The 20,943-nt window shown below is 46.2% G+C and overlaps 1 protein-coding gene across 1 annotated transcript in view; it reads right to left on the minus strand.

The window, feature by feature from the left end:
• Positions 1 to 619: 619 nt before the first annotated feature.
• RNF43 (ring finger protein 43) overlaps positions 620 to 20,943 on the minus strand; it is a 117,450-nt gene continuing 97,126 nt past the window's right edge. The window contains exons 8-9 of the mRNA XM_026658527.2: positions 19,336 to 20,838; positions 620 to 1,971 (exon numbers count right to left, since the gene is read on the minus strand). Coding sequence (XP_026514312.1) covers positions 1,928 to 1,971; positions 19,336 to 20,838 — 1,547 coding nt within the window. The 3' untranslated portion in view covers positions 620 to 1,927. The remainder of the gene's footprint in view (positions 1,972 to 19,335; positions 20,839 to 20,943) is intronic.

The following is a 20,943-nucleotide window of genomic DNA, read 5'->3' on the forward strand; positions in this document are numbered from 1 at the left end:
ATTATAATAGCTTCCTTATTATTCTCAGTGCCATTCTGTATGCATCTTCTTTGCTTTTTTGACCACAGCTGCACACCGAACTGAGGTCAAATTTAATATGCATATCTTTCTAACCATTCTGCTCTAGCTCAGTTCTAGAGCAGTGTGATTCTGGAACAGCCTTCCAAGAGGAGTAGTGGGGCCAAACAACATCACTGGTTTTAAAATGTAGATTGATACAGTTATGAATGGGATTATCTGACAGGCTTGGCTGTGATAGCAGGGGACTGGAGTCAAAGACCTAGAGGGTCCTTTCCAATCCCCCAAATGGGGGAAGGATAGCTCAGTGGTTTGAGTATAGGCCTGCTAAACCCAGGGTTGTGAGTTCAATCCTTGAGGGGGCCACTTAGGGATCTGGGGCAAAAATCAGTACTTGATCCTGCTAGTGAAGGCAGGGGGCTGGACTCAATGACCTTTCAAGGTCCCTTCCAGTTCTATGAGATAGGTATATCTCCATATATATTAAGTTCTTATGTTGCAATAAGAAATCATGGGCTTGATGCAGGACTCACTGAGTGACGTTCTCTGGCTTGTGTTATACAGGAGCTCAGATTAGATGATCATAATCATAATGCTCCCTTCTGGCCTTAACACTTGTGAATCCATGAATTCCTGGATTTCTAAGATAAATACAAGCAACAACAAAAAAACCTCCCCAATTTTTCCCCAATGTCTCCATCAGAAAGAAGCTAGAAAAGGACACAGCTGATTTTGAAGAATTCTTTTGCAGGTCACTGAAAGGAGCTTAAGTTTCCAGAAATGTTAGTTGGGATGGGGCTCTACTGAGCATTTACTGTCCCAGATGCTTTCCCTGGGACTTCAGTGTGCGTCTCACTGTGTCATGTGATGATGATGGCAATGATCACGCTGAGGAAGGCAGAGAAGGAGGACCCATGCTGGCTCATGGATGAAGAGGATAGTCTCTCATTTCTCCATGATTCCCATGCTTTCCAAAAAGATGCTTAGAGAGGCTTTGAAACATGCACCACAAGTGAGCTACTCAGCACAGTTACAGGGCTGGCCTTTATAACTACTTTGATAATAAGCAAAGACTTAAGTGATGAATGAGGAATCTAATAACATTTCCAGGTAACGTAATGGATTCTGAGAAGATTCTCAGCCCCAGCTCTTTCCTGGAAATGCTAGCAGAATCCTGAATGTCCTCACTGCTCCTCCAGCTGGATCCTAGTATGGGCAAAAATACAAGTTGTCCCCACCCTGGCCTCAGCTGAAGGGACAGGGACCCTCAATTCCCACTGCAGTCAATGGAAGCATCTTGCAGGGTCAAGACCTAAGAGAGCTCCTGCAGTGTAGAAATGGAAGAGAGTATCTTGTGCTTAAGTTGGAGAAATAAGAGTATTCAGGGTTAGTGAAGTAGGCTGGCCTGACTTTGACCTAAGTGAGGAAATGAAAAAGGCAGGAGCTCTTTGGCTATAGAATGTCATCTCTGCAGCTTTTAGTCTCATAATGGGTCTGCCCATTTCCAAAAGCCTCCGAACTCCCACAGGTTTGTGACCATGCCAAAATACCGGTTTATGTCTACCCAGCAGGCTCTCCAGATAACGAACACTGGACACAGGGTTGGAATGAGTAAGTCCATGCCCCCAGAGTGTCTTCTGATCAGTGTGTGCTGTCCGTGCCTTAAAAAGAGAGAGGAGTGGTGGTTTTGTGTGACCACAATATAGTAAAGTGGGCGGGGAGCAGGCAGGAGGGGGCATCATGGAGGTTACCAGCACATTTTGTTTCTCAGCGTGGGGCAGACTAGGACTGTTACTACACTACCTGCTCAGAGATACAGGAAATAAGTCACTGATTCCAGTTCTTGTTCGTTTCCTGAATGTTTTGTCCACTCTGGCTCTCTGTAGTATGCAGATGAGTTCATCTTTCATTAAACAGAATGTTCGTACACATCTTGGATCTCCTCCTTGGATCCTGCATTCAAAAAAGAAAATGTAAGTTACAGGTATCCCAACCCCCAAGGCCCAACTCCAACGGGGTCTTGATCCAGCAATAATATGGAGAACAACAAATGCCCCCAGCTTCCTGCCAGCATGTCCTGGGGGAACCTTCCTGTCCCCACATGCATAGTCAGTCTAGCCTTCCCAGATAATGACTAGTCCAAGCTATAGCTAAGGATAAAACCAAACTGCTCTTATAAGTGCCTGGTTCGCTCAGAACTTTCTGAAACCACTTACCCTGGATGTGACACTTTCCGGGCTTTGCGCCAGCACCAAAGGGGTTTCGGTTGTTGGTGTTTTAGGGAGGCTGAGTTTGTTTTAATTTGGAGTAAAATACATTGAGCCATTTTTGAATTATTAGTGATTGACAATAACAATTATTTGTATACCCAGAGTGCCCCTGACCACACCCTCCATGCCCTGGGCTATACAGCAGAGTAAACTTGACTGCAGTACAAGGAGTATACAAGTTCTTTGTGTGTGGATGCAAGCGGGTGTGTTGTGTGTCAAGAATGTACTGGGGGAAAGCTACATGGAAAGTTGTGTAATTGTTTCTGAGTTGACAATGAAGTCAAGCCCCAGCAGAGGCAGAGTTTGAGCATGAACTCCAGGCTTGGGTGCTCTGCTGAGGTAGTGGTAGGGCCTGACAAGTGCCCATTTCTCTCTGAATTATCCAGGCACTGCATGGTTTACATAGACATGTTTCAGCCTATGGTCTGCTCACAGACTATTTGCCAGGACTATTGCTTCAAATATTCACTATCTCTGCTGTGTGACTAGGCACATAAATCACATGGGATTGTTTCTCCCCCATCACTGAGTGACTCGCAAATCATAGAATCATAAAGAAGATTAGGATTGGAAGAGACCTCAGGAGGTCATCTAGTCCAACCTCCTGCTCAAAGCAAGACCAACCCCAACTAAATCATCCCAGCCAGGGCTTTGTCAAGCCGGGCCTTAAAAACCTCTAAGGAAGGAGATTCCACCACCTCCCTAGGTAACCCATTCCAGTGCTTCACCACCCTCCTAGTGAAATAGTTTTTCCTAATATCCAACCTAGACCATCCTACAAGGTGCTCTCACAATGGATACACAAGTATGTCCAGAACAAATGCACATCTGTCCGAGTCTTTACAACGTTCTCCTTGCCCCACATTTATTGAGAATGAAAGGAAACAGTTGCTTGTCTTAATATTTGTGGAAAGTAAATACAAAAGGTTGTGAAACCTGTCACAGCAAATTCAGTGTCTGCAAATACTTCACTGCTTTGGAAATGGGACCAGACAGATTAGAAATACAGGCAGAAAATAAGCAAAGAAATTTAGCTTGAAAAAAGCAGCTACTAGATTTGGGGAAATGAATCCCAAACAGTTGCAATGCAAAAGGAGTGCTCTGTCTCTGCATATATCTACATAAATAGATAATAGATGAGGTGCCAGTAGGTAGTGCTCAGAAATAGGCAGCCGTGTTCCTGGGTTTTGCAGGACCAATAAAGCCTGTTGTTAAGCACTGCAGATTGTTTCTCATATGCGATATTTAAATGCAGCTCGCAATGTGGAGTCTGAGATTTTACTTATCAAATTCTACTTTGTGGCTGACCAGAGGCCCTGAGTCACTCTGGCATTCCATGCCCATCTGCAATGCCAGTGCATGGGTCTGTCTGTGAAGCAAGCATTCTACGGCCTCCTGGACAAACGCTGAAGCAGCTGCAAGGCTAACATTCTCCCATGTCCCATTAGTGTCGCCCCAGGACAGAGAAGTGTCCACACACAGTCCAGCTTCACAAACCAGACCAGGAAATAACTGAAACACTGTAAGTGCTTCTGCTTTGGTCAGAATCAAGTGACAAGCTGCGGCTGTTGGAAGCGATGGACGATGTAATGTTCTACAAGGTAGCAGACAGTTCCAGCCTGTAATAAAGGAGCAAATAATCAATATGGGGATTTTTGTAAAGGTCTTGGATTCCTTCCTGGAGAATATCACTTGGAAATCAGCCCTAAAATGAAACTGCTACATGCACCACACAGAGTAGCAGTTCCTATGAAGGAAGAACTTAAAAACCAGCTTGACAACTTTGTGGAGAGGGGAGTCTAAAAGAAAGTTAAATGATTGACAGACTGGAGAGCAGTCCCGTAGCTATTAAAACACTAGACAAACTCTGGTATTCACCCCATACACCTCAGTGAAGCTCCAAAACTCTCCCATTGTACTTTCTCAGCCACTGGAGGGATCCTGCCCAACCTCACAATGGAGCTGTTCTAGTCAGACACCACAGATGGCTTCTGGCAGGTGAAACGTGTGACAAACATCTGGACTCCTTTAGGCATATATAGACGGCTGGGAAGGCCATTTGGCATTTCTGTGTCTCCAGAAGAGCACCAGGGATGTCACCATGAAGTGCTAGAGGGACTCAGGGAGTTGATGTAATTGCAAATGGCATATAAGGGCTTGTCTACACAGCCCCACAGTGTGGACTATGGGGGTGTGAATTGCAGTGCACACTAAAATGTTGTGCTGTAACTGCCCCCATGTAGACCCTGCTAGCATGAACTAAAATGTACCTTGTTTGCATTACCGTCGTCCTGTTTCAAGCAGGACTGTTTTGGCTGTAGAGGTTTGATTGTAGAGACACCCTCGCAGAGGCTAATGCTGAGCACGATCATGTCCTGATTGTGCTGTTCAGCAGAGAATTTCTAGTGAGCCTGAAACTGACTAATAAAAAGCAAGTCTGTGCCTTCTACCTGTGCCACATACCAGACACCTTTGAACAGCAGAGAGCTGAAAACCAGACTGGAGACACCTCAGGCAGTTTGGGAAATGGCCATCCAGACTGTCCGGATCAGAAGGAAGAGGTGGTGCTCTTTAGTATTCGGGAATATTGGAGATACTTAGAAGAAAGAGAATCGACTTGCTGTGCAGTAACTGAAGTTCTTCGAGCTGTGTTGTTCACATATGTATTCCCCTCAAGATGTGTATGCATCCATGTGCTCTCGATTGGAGATTTTTGCTAGTTGTGTCCGTTGGTCCATGCAGGTGCCCTGAACACCCTCATGCCCCGTACCGAGGGCATAAGGGGTGGAGCTGGACCAACTGCCATTTCAGTCCCCTCTCTACTGCAGACCTGCAAGGTGTAATAGGACGTTGAAGCAGAAGGGAAGGAGGGAGGGTCATGGAATAGACATATGAAACAACACATCCCAAAGAACTCCAGTTACTGTTCAGGTAAGTAACTTCCCTTTCTTCTCAAGTGATTGTCCCTATGTATATTCCATTCATGGTGACTCCCAAGCAATGACCTGAATAAGAAGGTGGGAGCTTGGAGTCTTAACCAAACAGAGACCTTTACTGAAAGAAGCATCCAGTCTAGATGCCTCTATCACAGCGCAGTGTCTAGCAAAGGTATGTGTGGATCCCCAGGTGGTAGCTTTACAAATGTCTGCAATGGGGACATTTTATAAGGAAGCATCTAAAGCTGCCAGAACTCTCATGGAATGGGACCTATTATTTGGTCATTATAATTTGACTACCTTGTAGCACAAATTGATACATTACAAAGCTCATTTTGTCAGCCTCTCTGGTGATATGGGGTTTCCCTTCATCCTTTCAGCACAGAAAACAAACGGTCTCGGAGAAGACCAAAAGGGTCTGGTCCTCTGAAAATAAAATGCTAAGGGCCTTTTAATGTCTTAAGTGTGTAACTTGGCTTCACCACGGTTAGTATGGGGGTCTGAAAAAAATATGGGCACATGGATGACCTGATTTAGATGCAACTTAGACACGTTTTTTGGAATGAACTTTGGATATGGTCTCTGCGATACCTGATCTGGACAAAAAATGCACACTGGGGGTCCGCCATCTGAGCACCTAGTTCACCTACCTCATTGCAGATGTTATTGCGATGAGGAAGGAAGTTTTCACGGATAAGTGCTGTAAATAGCATGTAGTCAAAGGTTCAAAACAGGGACCCATAAGGCCTGCTAATACTCCATTTAAACCCCAGGGGTTCCCGCATGGAGGAAATACTCTCACTTTTAAAAATCTCGTAGTGGTAGGATGGGAAAACACAGTGTATTCCTCTACAGCTGGTTGGTGGCACTAACAGCAGCTTGTGCATTCAGCATCACATTACAGTCACAGCTATCCATTCACCAGGATTACAGAACACACTGGCAGATAGATCTGAGCAAGAATTCCTTGACAGACCATGAATGGAAAATAAGACCTGAAATAACTGATTGAGACACCTGTGTTCTTCAGGAACAGCATATACTCCAAGATCAAAGGAATTTTGGCATCCAAAGGCATTAGGTGATGTTCACACCAAACGACAAATATTCTCCACTTTGAATTACTAAGTCTTTTTAGTGAAGACTTTCCCGCTATTGATTAGTATGTTATGTAGTTCAGAAGAACATTCACTTTTTCTACTTCTGACATCTATCCAAAGCCCATGCAGTTTCATGGAGGGTGTGTAGGTTGGGATGTTGGATTAGATTGTTGTTCTAAGATACTAGGTCTGGGTTTAATGGTAGAAGTATTGGTGGCAACTCGAATGACATATGAGTTTTGGGAAGCAATACTGTCTTGGTCATACTGGAACTATCAAAATAATCTTTGCTGCATCCTGCCTGACTTTCCGGAGCTCAAAGGAACTGGTGGGAATATATGTATCTGAGCATCTGAACATGAAATGAGCAGTGCAGCCCTTAGGGACCCCACACTGAATCCCCATATGGACTAGAAAGTTGGACATTTCTTGCCCTCGTGCATTGCAAACAAATCAATGGAGGAGAGATCTCACCTCTTGAAGATGAACTGAATCATTGAATACTTTATTTCCCGTTCATGGTCTGTCAAGGAATTCTTGCTCAGATCTATCTGCCAGTCTGTTCTGTAATCCTGGTGAATGGACAGCTGTGACTGTAATGTGATGCTGAATGCACAAGTTCCAGTGTTGCACTGCTTCTCTGCACAGGGTTGACAAATCCCCTCCCTGCCTGTTTACACAGAACATGGAAGTTGTATTGCCTATCATGATCTGAATGGAACAACCCCATATGAATGGCAAGAACTCCTTGAAGGTGTTTTGGATTGTTCTGAGCTCCACAGTATTTATGTGGAGTTGAGACTCTTGAGGCATTTGCCTGCACTAAATGATGTTCCAGGTGGGCTCCCTAACCCAAAGAGCAGAATCTATAACTATCATCTCCATTGAAAGGAGCAGGAAGCAAGGGACTCCTGTACCTATGCTGAGGGGGGTCTTTCTACCAACTGAGTCAGAGTAGAATCTTCTGTGGGATTGTTAGGAACCTAGCCAATTTGTCTTGGTTTGGAATGTAGACTGACTTCAACCAGTTCTGCATACATTTTAGGTGAAGTCTGGCATGCAATGCTACAAAGATGCTAGAGGCCATGTGTCCTAACAAGGTGAAACAAATGCTTGATGTTGTCTGAGGCACCTTCTGCAACTGTGCGATCAGACTTGTCATCATCTGGAAACTGGGCTGAGCCAAATAGTCCATCAGGGCTCTAATAAATTCTGTCCATTGGGATGGTACTAAGGGCAGCGTTTTCTGCGTTTACCTTTAGGCTCAGGGTACTGAAGAGATTAAGAATGGTCTGGATGTAATTCTGCATATCCTGATGAGGCCTCTCCTTGATGAGCCTGTGATCCAAATATGGGTGTACTGAGAATGGATGAGGAAGGTAGGTGGAGTGTAAAACTGGATCATATAACCAAACATTAGGATTTCTCTGACCCATTCCTCTGATGTTATGAGGTTCCCAGAATGATGATATGTAAAGAGAAGGTTTCCAATGGGTGTTAGAGCAAAAGATTAATAGGTTCCAAGGCCAGAAGGGACCATTGTGATCATCTAGTCTGACTTTCTGTATGGCACGGGCCAGAGAACTTACCCAAAATGATTCCTAGAGCCGATCTTTGAGAAAAACATCTAATCCTAATTTTAAAACGGTCAGTGACGGAGAATCCACCAGGACACTTGGTAAATTGTTCCAGTGGTTAATTACTTCACTGTCAAAAATTTATATCTTATTTCCAATCTGAATTTGTTTAGCTTCAACATCCAGCCATTGGATTATATTATGCCTTTCTCTTCTAGACTGAAGAGCCTGTTATTAAATATTTATTTCCTATGTAGATACTTATAGATTGTAATCAAGTCAACCCTTAACCTTCCTTTGTTAAGCTAAATAGATTGAGCATTTTGAGTTTATTGATATAAGGCATGTTGTCAAATCCTTTAATCTTCTTGTGGCTCTTCTCTGAACCCTCTCCAATTTATCAACATCCTTCTTGAATTGTGGGCACCAGAAGGGGATACAGGATTCCAGCAGTGGGCGCACCAGTGCCAAATACAGATGTAAAATAACCTCTCGACTCCTACTCAGGATTCCCATCTATGCATCCCAGGGTCACATTAGCTCTTTTAGCCACAGCATCCCACTGTAAGCTCATGTTCAGCTGACTACCACAATCCCCAAATCTCCTTCAGAGTCCCTGTTTCCCAGGATAGAGGCCCCCCCATCATGTAAGTGGCCTACGTTCTTTGTTCCTAGATGTGTACATTTATATTTAGCCATATTAAAACGCATATTGTTTGCTTGTGCCCAGGTTATCAAGCTTTCCAGATCACTCTGTATCAGTGACCTGTCCTCTTCATCGTTTACAATGCCCCCAATTTTTGTGTTACTGGCAAACTTTATCAGAGTCATTAGCAAACTTTATCAATTTATGTTTTCTTCCAGGTCATCGATTAAAATGTTATATAATGTGGGGTCAAGAACTGATCCCTGCAGGACCCCTCCCTGGAGGCATGCTGCTTGCTGATGGTTCACTGTTCACTGTTCTTTTGAGACTTCTCAGTTAGTCAGTTTTTAATCCATTTAATGTTTGCCAATTATCTGGACCTACTGATTTAAAAATATCTAACGTTGGCAGCTTCTGTGTAACATCCTCCAGAGCTACTAGTGGAATGGAGAGTGTTATCAGCATCGTATGATGCGACTATATCATCTGCTTTTTCTCCAAATACAAAACAGAAACATTTATTGAACATTTCAGACTCTTCTGCATTATTATTGACAATCTTGCCATTTCCATCCAGTAATGGACCAATACCATTGTCAGGATTCTTTTTGATCCTAAAATATTTAAAAAACTCTTTTTAACTCTGCTGCTCATAGATTGATTTCTTCCCCTACTTCCCTTATTAATTTTCTACACTTCCCAACTTCTGATTTATATTAATTACTATCAACGTGTGTGTGTGTGTGTGTGTGTGTGTGTAATTTGTTTCCCCTCTGTGACGGAGCAGGGAGTGGGGCGGATTGACCTGGGGATGTTGCAGGGGAGTGTTACTGGGACTGGTTTCAGAGTAGCAGCCGTGTTAGTCTGCATCCGCAAAAAGAACAGGAGTACTTGTGGCACCTTAGAGACTAACAAATTTATTAGAGCATAAGCTTTCGTGGGCTACAACCCGAAGAAGTGGGCTGTAGCCCACGAAAGCTTATGCTCTAATAAATTTGTTAGTCTCTAAGGTGCCACAAGTACTCCTGTTCTTTTTACTGGGACTGTCTGCATTGGGGATGGGAGAGCAGGGGGTGACTTCACTTGACGGATGATACCTGAGCCTGTAACCTGAGCCGGGAAACTGGACAAAGGCTGGAGGAAGAGCCGGGGAAAGGCTGGGTGAGACTGCTGGAGGGGGTTTCAGTTTGGAGCAGTCTGGGGAAACAGAGGGAACCCCAAGGCTGGGTTCTAAGTTCCCTGCCCCCCACACTCCCCAGAGGGACCTGACTGAGGGGTCCTGGTTGTACCGACAAGCTCTGTTTGGGACTGTGTTTCTGTCGTCTAATAAACCTTCCATTTTACTGGCTGGCTGAGAGTCACGGTGAATCGCAGGAAGTGAGGGTGCAGAGCCCTGACTCCCTCCCACTCTGTGACACCCTCTAAACCAGATCGGGTTTTATAACCAGCACAGCCTTCTTCCTCAGTTGCGGAAGTGTGGCTTTGTGAGCATCTAAGAAGGTGTTCTTAAATGATTCCCAATTATCATTCACAGTTTTCTGATTAAATTCTTCCTCCCAGCTGAGTTGGCTCATAATTATTTTCAGCTTTGTGAAACTAGCCCTATTCAAGCACCAAGTATCTATACTTACTGGTCTGGACTTTATTCTGTTTGCACATTATAAATGTGATCAAGTCATGATCACTTGTACCTAAGCTACCATTAATTTTAAGTTCTGTGATCAGTTCCTCTTTATTTGTTATGACAAGGTCTGATAAAGAATTCCCCCATGTTGTCTGCAACACTTTTTGAGTAAAGAAATTGTCATCTGTAATATTTAGAAATTCCAACAATTTTGCTATTACTTTTTGAGTCTTTGGCCTTCCTAATTATATTTTTACACTTCATTTGCAGAGTTGATGCTCCTTTCTATTTTCCTCACTAGGATTTAACTTCCACTTTTTAAAGGATGCCTTTTTGCCTCTCACTGCTTCTTTTACGTTGTTGTTTAGCCATGGTGGCACTTTTTTGGTTCTTTTACAATGTTTTTTAATTTGGGGTGTATACATTTAAGATGAGCTTCTATTATTGTGTCTTTAAAAAGTTTCCATGTAGCTTTCAGGGATTTCACTTTTTACGCTGTACCTTTTAATTTCTGTTTAACTAAATTCCTCATTTTTGTGTAGTCCCCCTTTCTGAAATTAAATGCTACAGTGTTGGGCCGCTGTGGTGTTTTCTCTGCCAGAGGGATGTTAAATTTAATTATATTATGGTCACTATTACCAAGCGGTCCAGCTACACCTCTACCCCGATATAACAAGAATTTGGATATAACGCGGTAAAGCAGTGCTCCAGGCGGGGCGGAGCTGCGCACTCTGGCGGATCAAAGCAAGTTCAATATAACGCGGTTTCACCTATAACGCGGTAAGATTTTTTGGCTCCCGAGGACAGCGTTATATCGGGGTAGAGGTGTATATTCACCTCTTGGACCAGATCGTGTGCTGCACTTAGGACTACATCAAGAATTACCTCTCCTCTTGTGGGTTCCAGGCCTAGCTGCTCCAAGAAGCAGTTTTTTAAGGTGTCAAGAAATCATGGTATCATGGATCTCAATGTGTCAGGTGGGTATTTGCACAATGTACTGCAAAATGTGAATATACCACATCCTCCACATCGCAGCATACATGGTAGAAGGACAAGGACGATTCTGCTGACACAGCCATTGTTTCCTACGAGCAACTAGGGAGCAGTTGTCTCAAGGGATGGCGCAGGTGCTTCAGTGTAACCACTCACTATGGGCAATGGCAGGATTCCTGTGTTGATCCTAACAGTGCTCCAGTAGCTGTCCCACAATGCTCCTGTCCCCACAAGAGTGGTCACTATAGTCACAATTTTGCACTTGACTGCCCAGGGACCACAAATACCAGAACCCCACCTTCCCCCTTTAAAAACCTCAGCATGTTTCGAAATGCCTTTTTCTGGTTGCCTGCCTTGGAAAGCACACCTACTAGCCCACGTTTGTAAGCATCTCACCATGCCAGCTCAGCACAGACAGAGCTATACATAGACATGCTCCTGCCTACAAGTCCTGGATCTCCTTGGCCTGTGGGGAGAAGAGGCTGTGTAAGCCGTTAAGGAACAGCCAAAGGAATATAGACATCTGTATGCACATTGCACAGGGGATGCCATACTTGGCACAAAAGGAATGAGCAGCAGTGCCAGGTGAAAGCCAAGAAACTTCAGCAGGCATATCAGAAAGCAAGGAAGGGCAACAACAAATCTGGGGCCACTCTGCAGACTTGCTGCTTCTACAATGAACAGTATGCCATACTTGGCGAGGACCCTACCAGCACCCTGAATGTGATTGTGGACGCATTGTTAGAACTGGGCGCAGAAAAACCTTCAATGCCCAGTGAGAAGGAGGCGGGAGGGGGCACAGAGGGGGATGCAAACCATGCTGCAAGCAAGGAGCTGTTCAAAACTCCGCCGAAATCAAGCCAATCCCACCAGGCAAGAACCGAGGAGCCTTGTGAGGAAGAGAAAGGGAACTCAGCTGAGTGTATGAAGTGCGCAACCCTGCATATCGATGGCAGTAGAAGGGACTCAGTCCAGGTGACGCTGTTTCATATCCAGGGTGAACCCATGATCTTCCTCAAGGATGGGCAAGCATACCAACATCTTGGCACACCCATGGGTTTCCGCGTCCAGCAGACACCTGAGGATACCATTGCGGAGATGCTACAAGGTGTGGCCAGGATCGACTCCTCCCTACTGGCACCATGGCAGAAGATCAACGCCTTGAATACCTTCCTGATCCCCCGTATCTCATTCGTCCTGAGGGGATCAGCCGTGCTGAAGGTACCTCTGAACAACACAGACAACACCATCAGGCAGCTAGTGAAGAAGTGGATGTTTCTTCCCAGAGAGCCAGCAATAAACTGGTGTACATCTCACACAGGCAGGGCGGCGCCAGCGTCCCTCAAATGGGTGATGTGTGCGACGTTGCAGTGATCACTTGCACCTTCTGCCTTCTGATGTGCCCGGACGCCATGGTGAGGAACATTGCAGAAAGTGCCATGCAGGATGTCATCAAGAAGCAAATTGCCAGGACTCCCTCCAACCAAGCTGTCGCCACCTACCTTAGCAGCTCCCTGGAAGGTGAAATTGGAAGAGATGGGGAGACTTTGCTTCACTCTGGACTCATGCCCACAACGCTACACGACGACTAGAGAAGCATATCGGCTGCCGCTGGACATGATGCAAGGAATGCCAGGAGCTGGGAGTCCTGGTGCCACAGATGAAGAACACGGACCACACAATCGTCACTCCAAGAGCCAGAACCATGCTAGAGAGGACCCTGAAGGATGCCATCCACTGCCAGTATGTGGAAAAACTGAAGTGGAAACCGGACCAGGGCAAGGTGTTCGAGGTGATGTGCAAGTGGGATGCCAACAACCACTTCCTCCCCGGGGGCAGCTTCACCCGCTTTGCCGACTGGAGGTTCATCCACAGGGCCTGGCTCAACTGTGTTCCGCTGAACGGAGCTGTCCGCCATGGGAATCGGGACAAGCGATGCAGGAAGTACGGCTACGCCAATGAGACACTACCCCACGTCCTGTGTAGCTGCCAGCCCCATTCCAGAGCCTGGCAGCTGCAACACAACGCCATCCACAATCACCTGGCCAGAGCCATCTTGCCACCCATGGGGAAGGTTGCTGTGAACTCCACCACCCCGGAACGGTCAGCCAACTGCAACCGGACATCGTCATCACCAACAAGGACCGGAAGAAGATCATCATGGTGGATGTCACAGTGCCCTTCGAGAACAGCACCCCGGCCTTCCATGATGCCCAAGCTTGAAAGATGGAGAAATACGCCCTTCTGGCGGACACCTTGAGAGCTACGGGTTACCAGGTTCAGACACACACGCTGATCATCAGAGTCTTGGGCACATGGGACCCCAGTAACGAGCGAGTGTTGAGAGAATGCTATGCTTGGCTGATGTGGCAACTCATGGTGTCAGACAGCATCAGGTGGTCGAGGGACATCTACCTAGAACACATCACCAGACACTGGCAATACACGGAGGGATGAGCTGGAGTGCCGATGAGAAGCACAGTAAGGAAAGTAACTGCAATACTTCCTTGATAGATTGTATTTTCTAAATGGACAACCCCCCTAAATTCTCCATTACTGAGGGGCAATCTTCACTCATTGATATATTTTGCTTCCCACAACCACATCTCTGTACAACTTTTCATGAGTGCTGGACCCGAATACTTGGATGCTAATATCTAAACTGTATTGTTAAATGTATTCACCTAAATCTGGGTTATTGCTGATTATGCACTATATGTATCTTATGACTTTTAAAAACAAACGTTGTTTTTGTGGATAATCTAAGCACTATACCCAGATGTACAGATACTCTTTTCTCAACCTGTGTATTATATAATTTTAACATTAACTTTAATAAAAATTTAAAATCTGTTCCTCACAGACATATTTGTTTCCCTATTCATTGTCCAAAACCTCCCCTCCCTTCGTCCCTATTTTAAAGTGGTGCCCACCCCAGCCACATGTTTAGAGAGCAAAGAGAGACTTTGGATTCCTCACTTTACTTTTAAAACCAGCACTGGGAATCCAATTCAGGTTAATGCTTTGCAATTAATATCTAGTTTCAGAGTAGCAGCCGTGTTAGTCTGTATCCGCAAAAAGAACAGGAGTACTTGTGGCACCTTAGAGACTAACAAATTTATTAGAGCATAAGCTTTTATGCATCCGAAGAAGTGGGTTGTAGCCCACGAAAGCTTATGCTCTAATAAATTTGTTAGTCTCTAAGGTGCCACAAGTACTACAATTAATATCTAGTTCATAGAATCATCAACTTGCCACTTTAATCAACTAGTGCATGTTAGGCAATAAATTCAAATAGATTAGTGCGGCAGGCCAAATTCCACAGTCCACACAGATCAGGGTCCTGTGCTCGGTTAGTGGCAGAAGAAAGGTAGAGGTGGTGTTCACTTTGACTATCTGGGCTAACAGGGGGCCACAATTCTCCTCATGTTCAGTACTTTGTTTGAACAGGGAATTGTCCCTTTTATCCACTTGAACAACCTCAGTGAAACTTTCATGGAGATACTCTGCAATCCTCTCTGGAAGGTTTCTAGGGATGGCAGCCTTGTTTCTTCCCCGGGATAGGAGACATCCCTATGCCACTCTGCGATGAATTCAGCTGGCAACAGAGCAATAAACAGTATAGTGGTATATGGGCCAGTGCAGCCTTGGGACGCCAGTAGCAGCTGTGTTCTCTGGGCTTTTGTCCTCCTCAGGAGCAAGAGATACCAACTGAAACCACCCTACACGTTCCATATTCTCATACCCCAGGGACACCCAGCATCTAAACCTCCCAAGCAACAGTCTGTCCAAAGACCCCCTCCAATCCATGGCAACTCCATGGCATTGCTCTGTATAGCCCCAAGCATAACAGGTGGCAGCACGGAGTGAATCCATACCCCCAGCACTCCATGCAAGGCGGAACTAGGAGAACCATGACTATACCGACACTGACCTGTGACAACTGCAGGATCAGCCAACAAGAGCAGTGCAGTACGTGTGTTTACCATGAATGAAACATTTGAAAATGTTTTTAATATGTAAATATGTATGTTTATTATTTTACTAAGCTTTTATAAATATGGGTCACCCGCTTACAGAACTGCTTCAGTGTTTCTAACTTGTTTATTTGCACACAATAAAGTTTTATTTTCTGAAACTCAGAGTCCAGTTTACACCAAGCAGACATGCCACATTACCAAATTCACAACAGGAGTCAAGATCCCACCCATATTTAAGGTCTATACACACGAAGGCACAACATTTCCCAAAAGCATCACACAACATTTTCTATGGCTGACTGTTATAAAGTTCTTTTAAGGCCTCCCTCAACCTTATGGCTCCATAGTTGGTTTTTCTACTAGTCTGGCTGTTCAAATTCAGCAAACAGCTGGTCCACCTCATGCCACCCTGCCAGTAGCCTTTCCCCCTTTACCTCATGATAGTATTATATAATGCACAGCGTGCTGCAACAATCATAGGAATGTTTGCCTTGCTGAGATCCAATCTAGGCATTAAACATCACCAGTGAGTTTGGAGTCTCCCAAATGCATATCCAATGGTCATCCTGCACCTGCTCAGCCAGGAGTCGAATCTTTCCTTGGTTCTGTGGAGGTGGCAAGTGTATAGTTTCATGAGTCAGGGGGAGCAAGGGATATGCTTGGTCCTCCAGAATCACTGCGGGTATTTCAATATTGCTAATGTGAATGAATCAGTTGAGGAAGAATGTCCCTGCTTGCAAGTTTCTGAACAGTCCTGGGGAGGGATAGCTCATTGGTTTGAGCATTGGCCTCCTAAACCCAGGGTTGTGAGTTCAATCCTTGAGGGGGCCATTTAGGGATCTGGGGCAAAAATCTGTCTGGGGATTGGTCCTGCTTTGAGCAGAGGGTTGGATTAGATGACCTCCTGAGGTCCCTTCCAACCCTGATATTCTATGATTCTTCAAGTGTCAGGCACCTTCCCTGACTAGCCCACATGGACATCAGTGAAGCATTCCCGGTGATCCACTAACACTTGTGTAACCATGCAAAAGTAGTCTTTTCCATTTACAGAATCACTGGCCAGGATCTGTGTGCTGCCTGTCATCCCACCACAGTTCAGAAACACCGTTGCTGCAAATCCATCTACTTACTATTCCCTGCACATTGCCGAGAGTCACAGGCCTGCACAGCAGGAGACAGTTAATGACCTTGCACGTTTGGATGACAACAGCCCCCGCTATGGAGTTTCCAAATCTGATCTGATTGCCCACTGCAGAATAGCAATCTGGCATTGTAAGCTTCCCGAGCACCACCGCCGCTTGCTGTTGCACTGTCAGTGCAGGTCTTATTGTGGAGTCCCTGTGCCAGAGAGCTGGAGCAAGCTCAGCGCACAGACCCAGGAATGTGGCTTTTCACATCCCAAGGTACTGCCACCACTGCTCATCATCCCAAACCTACGTGACAGTGCCACCCCACCAGTCAGGACTTGGTTCTCCGGCCCAGAAGCACCTAGCTACTATGTAGAGCTGCTCCATGAACCCCAGCCACAACCTGACATTCTGATTTACTGTATCTGTCATCCTGCCATTGGCCTCGAGCATCTCATTTTCCTCACAATGCCACCAGTTGTAGCAGTAACTGCTGAGGTTCTGCAGACAGAGCAGAATCATACGTCCTGTATTAGCAATGCTCATGAAAATTGCGCTGAGCTGTGCAGGGTGCATGCTTCTGCCAGAGAGATGTCAGAGACTAAAACGTGTGCAGAACTGTAGGAATTTTTAAAATGGAGTGAAAGTTATGGGATGGAATAAGCATTCTGTATTGGAGAGAGTGGGATTGTGGGAATTTGAGCCCTATTCCCAGAAATCCCTGGATGAATAGCTGGTATCCCACAAACAACTGCGAAAATGTCCGGATGGCAGTGTAGGGCATGCTGTGATACCTACCTATTGATGCAACCACCTCTGGTGAGTACATGCAGCACTGACTCAAGCAGCCAAGTGTGCACATGTCCAAGTGCAATACAAAAGTTGGTGGCTCTAAGCCAACATAATTTATGTTGACCAAATTTTGTAGTGTAGACACAACCGAAGAGTGTATTTACACATTATCAAGTACATTCACAATTGACATACATCAGTCAGGCAAAATGTGAGCCTTTTACTAATAATCTGAATGTGTCTCCAGAGAGACTCCACAAAGCAGCCTCTGCACAATCTAGGTAAACGAGAAAGGAGGAATGTAATTTATAGACTCACAGAGTTTAAGGCCAGGACCATTACATCATCTGCATAACTCAGGCCAAAGAATTTCACGCCATTACCCCTGTCTTGAGCCCAACAACTTGTGTTTGTCGGAAGCATCTCTTCCAGAAAAGCATCCAGTCTTGATTTGAAGACACAAAAAAAGACAGAGAATCCACCAACCAGGCAGTTTTTTTCCAATGATTAATCACTCTCACTGTTAAATATTATGCCCTATTTCAATTTGAATTTGTCTGCATTCAGCTTCTAAAAGCTCAGATGCTGTCAGCTGATTTATAAGACAGGCAAAGGGATTTATTAATCATATATGCTATTAATTAGAGCTTTAATATTGTAATGCCATTGGCCATTATCTTTGAAAACTCGTGGCGATCAGGGGAAGTCTCGGGCGATTGGAAAAAAGCAAATATAGTGCCCATCTTTAAAAAAGGGAAGAAGGAGAATCCGGGAAACTAGAGACCTCACCTCAGTCCCTGGCAAAATCATGGAGCAGGTACTCAAGGAATCCATTTTGAAGCACTTGGAGGAGAGGAAGGTGATCAGGAACAGTCAACATGGATTCACCAAGGGCAAGTCATGCCTGACCAACCTGATTGCCTTCTATGATGAGATAACTGGCTCTGTGGATATGGGGAAAGCGGTGGACGTGATATACCTTGACTTCAGCAAAGCTTTTGATATGGTCTCCTACAGTATTCTTGCCAGGAAGTTAAAGAAGTATGGATTGGATGAATGGACTATAAGGTGGATAGAAAACTGGCTAGATTGTCGGGCTCAACGGGTAGTGATCAACAGCTCAATGTCTAATTGGCAGCCGGTATCAAGTAGAGAGCCCCAAGGGTCAGTCCTGGGGCCGGTTTTGTTCAACATCTTCATTAATTATCTGGATGATGGGATGGATTGCACCCTCAGCAAGTTTGCGGATGACACTAAGTGGAGAGGTAGATACGCTGGAGGGTAGGGATAGGTTCCTGAGTGACCTAGACAAATTGGAGGATTGGGCCAAAAGAAATCTGATGAGGTTCAACAAGAACAAGTGCAGAGTCCTTCACTTAGGACGGAAGAATCCCATGCACTGCTATAGGCTGGGGACCGACTGGGTAAGCGGCAATTCTGCAGAAAAGGACTTGGGGATTACAGTGGACAAGAAGCTGGATATGAGTTAACAGTGTGCCCTTGTTGCCCATATTGGGCTGCATTAGTAGGAGCGTGGCCAGTAGATCAAGGGAAGTGATTATTCCCCTCTAATCAGCACTTGTGAGGCCACATCTGGAGTATTGCATCCAGTTTTGGGCCCTCCACTACAGAAAGGATGTGAACAAATTGGAGAGAGTCCAACGGAGGGCAACAAAATGAACAGGGGGCTGGAGCACATGACTTCTGAGGAAAGGCTGAGGGAACTGGCTCATTTAGTCTGCAGAAGAGAAGAGTGAGGGGGGATTTGATAGCAGCCTTCGACTGCCTGAAGGGGGGGTTCCAAAGAGGATGTAGCTCGGCTGTTCTCAGTGGTGGCAGATGTCAGAACAAGGAACAATGGTCTCAAGTTGCAGTGGGGGAGGTCTAGGTTGGATATTAGGAAAAACTATTTCACTAGGAGGGTGGTGAAGCACTGGAACGGGTTCCCTAGGGAGGTGGTGGAATCTCCATCCTTAGAGGTTTTTAAGGTCCGGCTTGACAAAGCCCTGGTTGGGATGATTTAGTTGGGAATTGGTCCTACTTTGAGCAGGCGGTTGGACTAGATGACCTCCTGAGGTCTCTTCCAACCCTAAGCTTCTATAATTCTGATGTCTGAACTCTGAAAACATCCATTCTCAGTTGTTGTCAGTAGCTTGGGGCAACGTGTGGTGTTTATATGCGCGCGCACACACACATGTCTATATATGAACCCTGAATTGTACAATCCACTGTTCAGAGGTTTGCTAAAAGCAGAGGTGACTAACAAACTTACCCTGATTGTGTTGCAGCGTTTGGCAGGGGAGGTAAAGACTTGTGTTGTCTTCTGTGGTGCCTGTCCCTGAGAAATCAACTGGATACATGGGTTTCCCCTCCCATTCTGATAGGTCCTTGTCCTGCTGCTGGGACTCCAAGTTGGAGGGCGGGACTCGGCACTTCCAAACCACCTGAGAGCCTGAGCAATAGGGCATAGGGGCCGTTGGCAACAGTGGCTGAACTTCTGGGGAGCAGCAGTAGCCAGGGGAGTGGCCATAGTGAATGTGAACATTGCAGTCTTTGTGCACGTCTGAGTCCTCTGAAAGGTGAGCCAGAACAGGCTCCGGGCGGCACTTCCGTTTCCTTCTGTGGTGACGGCTTTGTAAGCCATGTTTCTGTGACAGCGGGAAAGACAATGGACCAGCTGCTCCAGCTTGCCTACTGGCCACCCAGCTGAAGTCAGACCCGTCTGCAGAAGAGGAGAGGTGCTTTGAGAGGTCAGGTCCCTGATGCACACAGGAGAGCTGTCCTGACACAGATGCAGCCTGGGACATTGGGCTGCTTTCAAGAGGCTGTTTGCAGTGACGAGTTTTCTCAGTCCTCTTTTGTGTCCGAGCACTGGGCACAGCCCCAGCAAACCGGGGCTTACGCTGGCTGGGTTCCTGGCCTGATCTCCCAGATGGACACTCTAGGTCTTTCCTGTAGTGATGGTGCCTGTGGTGGTGATAATGGACATGACTCAGTATCTGATTCTTGGCTAATGCAGTGCTGCCAGTCTCCTTCCAGTCCAAAGACCTCGGCCTTGGCTCCCCTGGAGGCTGCAGCTGCTCCTGGCCATTGTCAGTGGAGCTACAGTACACCCAGGGGTCATAGTCACTGCTCAGGGAGCTGCGGAAGGTGGAGCAGCTCCCATGGATGCCTTGGAGGCTGACATCTGTGCAATTCAACATAGAATCACTGGAGGAGCCATGACAGGGTCCAGAGCTGGAGTCACTGCCTGGCCCATCAGCCAGGTACCCACTGTGCTCTGTGAGATAGCTCTCCCCTGAGACACTGCTGTTGTGCTGTCTCCCATGAGTGGTTCCCCGACGAAGAGGGGCAGCGTGGTGCTGTCTCGGGACTACCGCCGTCCTGAATCCCAGGCAACGGGCCTGGTGCTGAAGTGGGCAGGTCCTGTGAGAAGATGGCATCTGCCCACATGCTCGAGATTTTCGGTGCTGCTCATTCCCTAGGCCTTGGGCTAGAGAGGGCTGATGGCTGCATGTGGCCCTGGAGCCCACTGGCCTGTATGGCAAATAGTGCATGGTGCTGAAATCCAACTGGGAGAGCTCTGGGGAATGGAAGAAGGGGTTGCCATGGGGGAGCTGCGAAGCAAAGTTCCTGAGCCGCCGCTGGGGGTGGGCCTCTGGGAGGTGATACAGGGCGTGTCCTGGGTGTTGCCGGAAGAGGTGAAGCCGCTGCCCAGGTTCCAGATCCTGGGAATTCTGCCTCAAATGTGCAGGCTGGGCAAAGGCAGCCCCCTCTAGAGAGACAGAAAGGGCATATCCACTATGTATCTGCATCCCATCCCACGGTAACCTGGCAACCTCTCCCCAGAACCCCGCCCACACACCCAGTGCCTGGCAAC

The sequence above is a fragment of the Terrapene carolina genome, unplaced genomic scaffold (assembly GCF_002925995.2).
Source record: "Terrapene carolina triunguis isolate 2854851 unplaced genomic scaffold, T_m_triunguis-2.0 Scaffold454, whole genome shotgun sequence".
In the NCBI taxonomy this organism is placed as follows: Eukaryota; Metazoa; Chordata; order Testudines; family Emydidae; genus Terrapene; species Terrapene triunguis.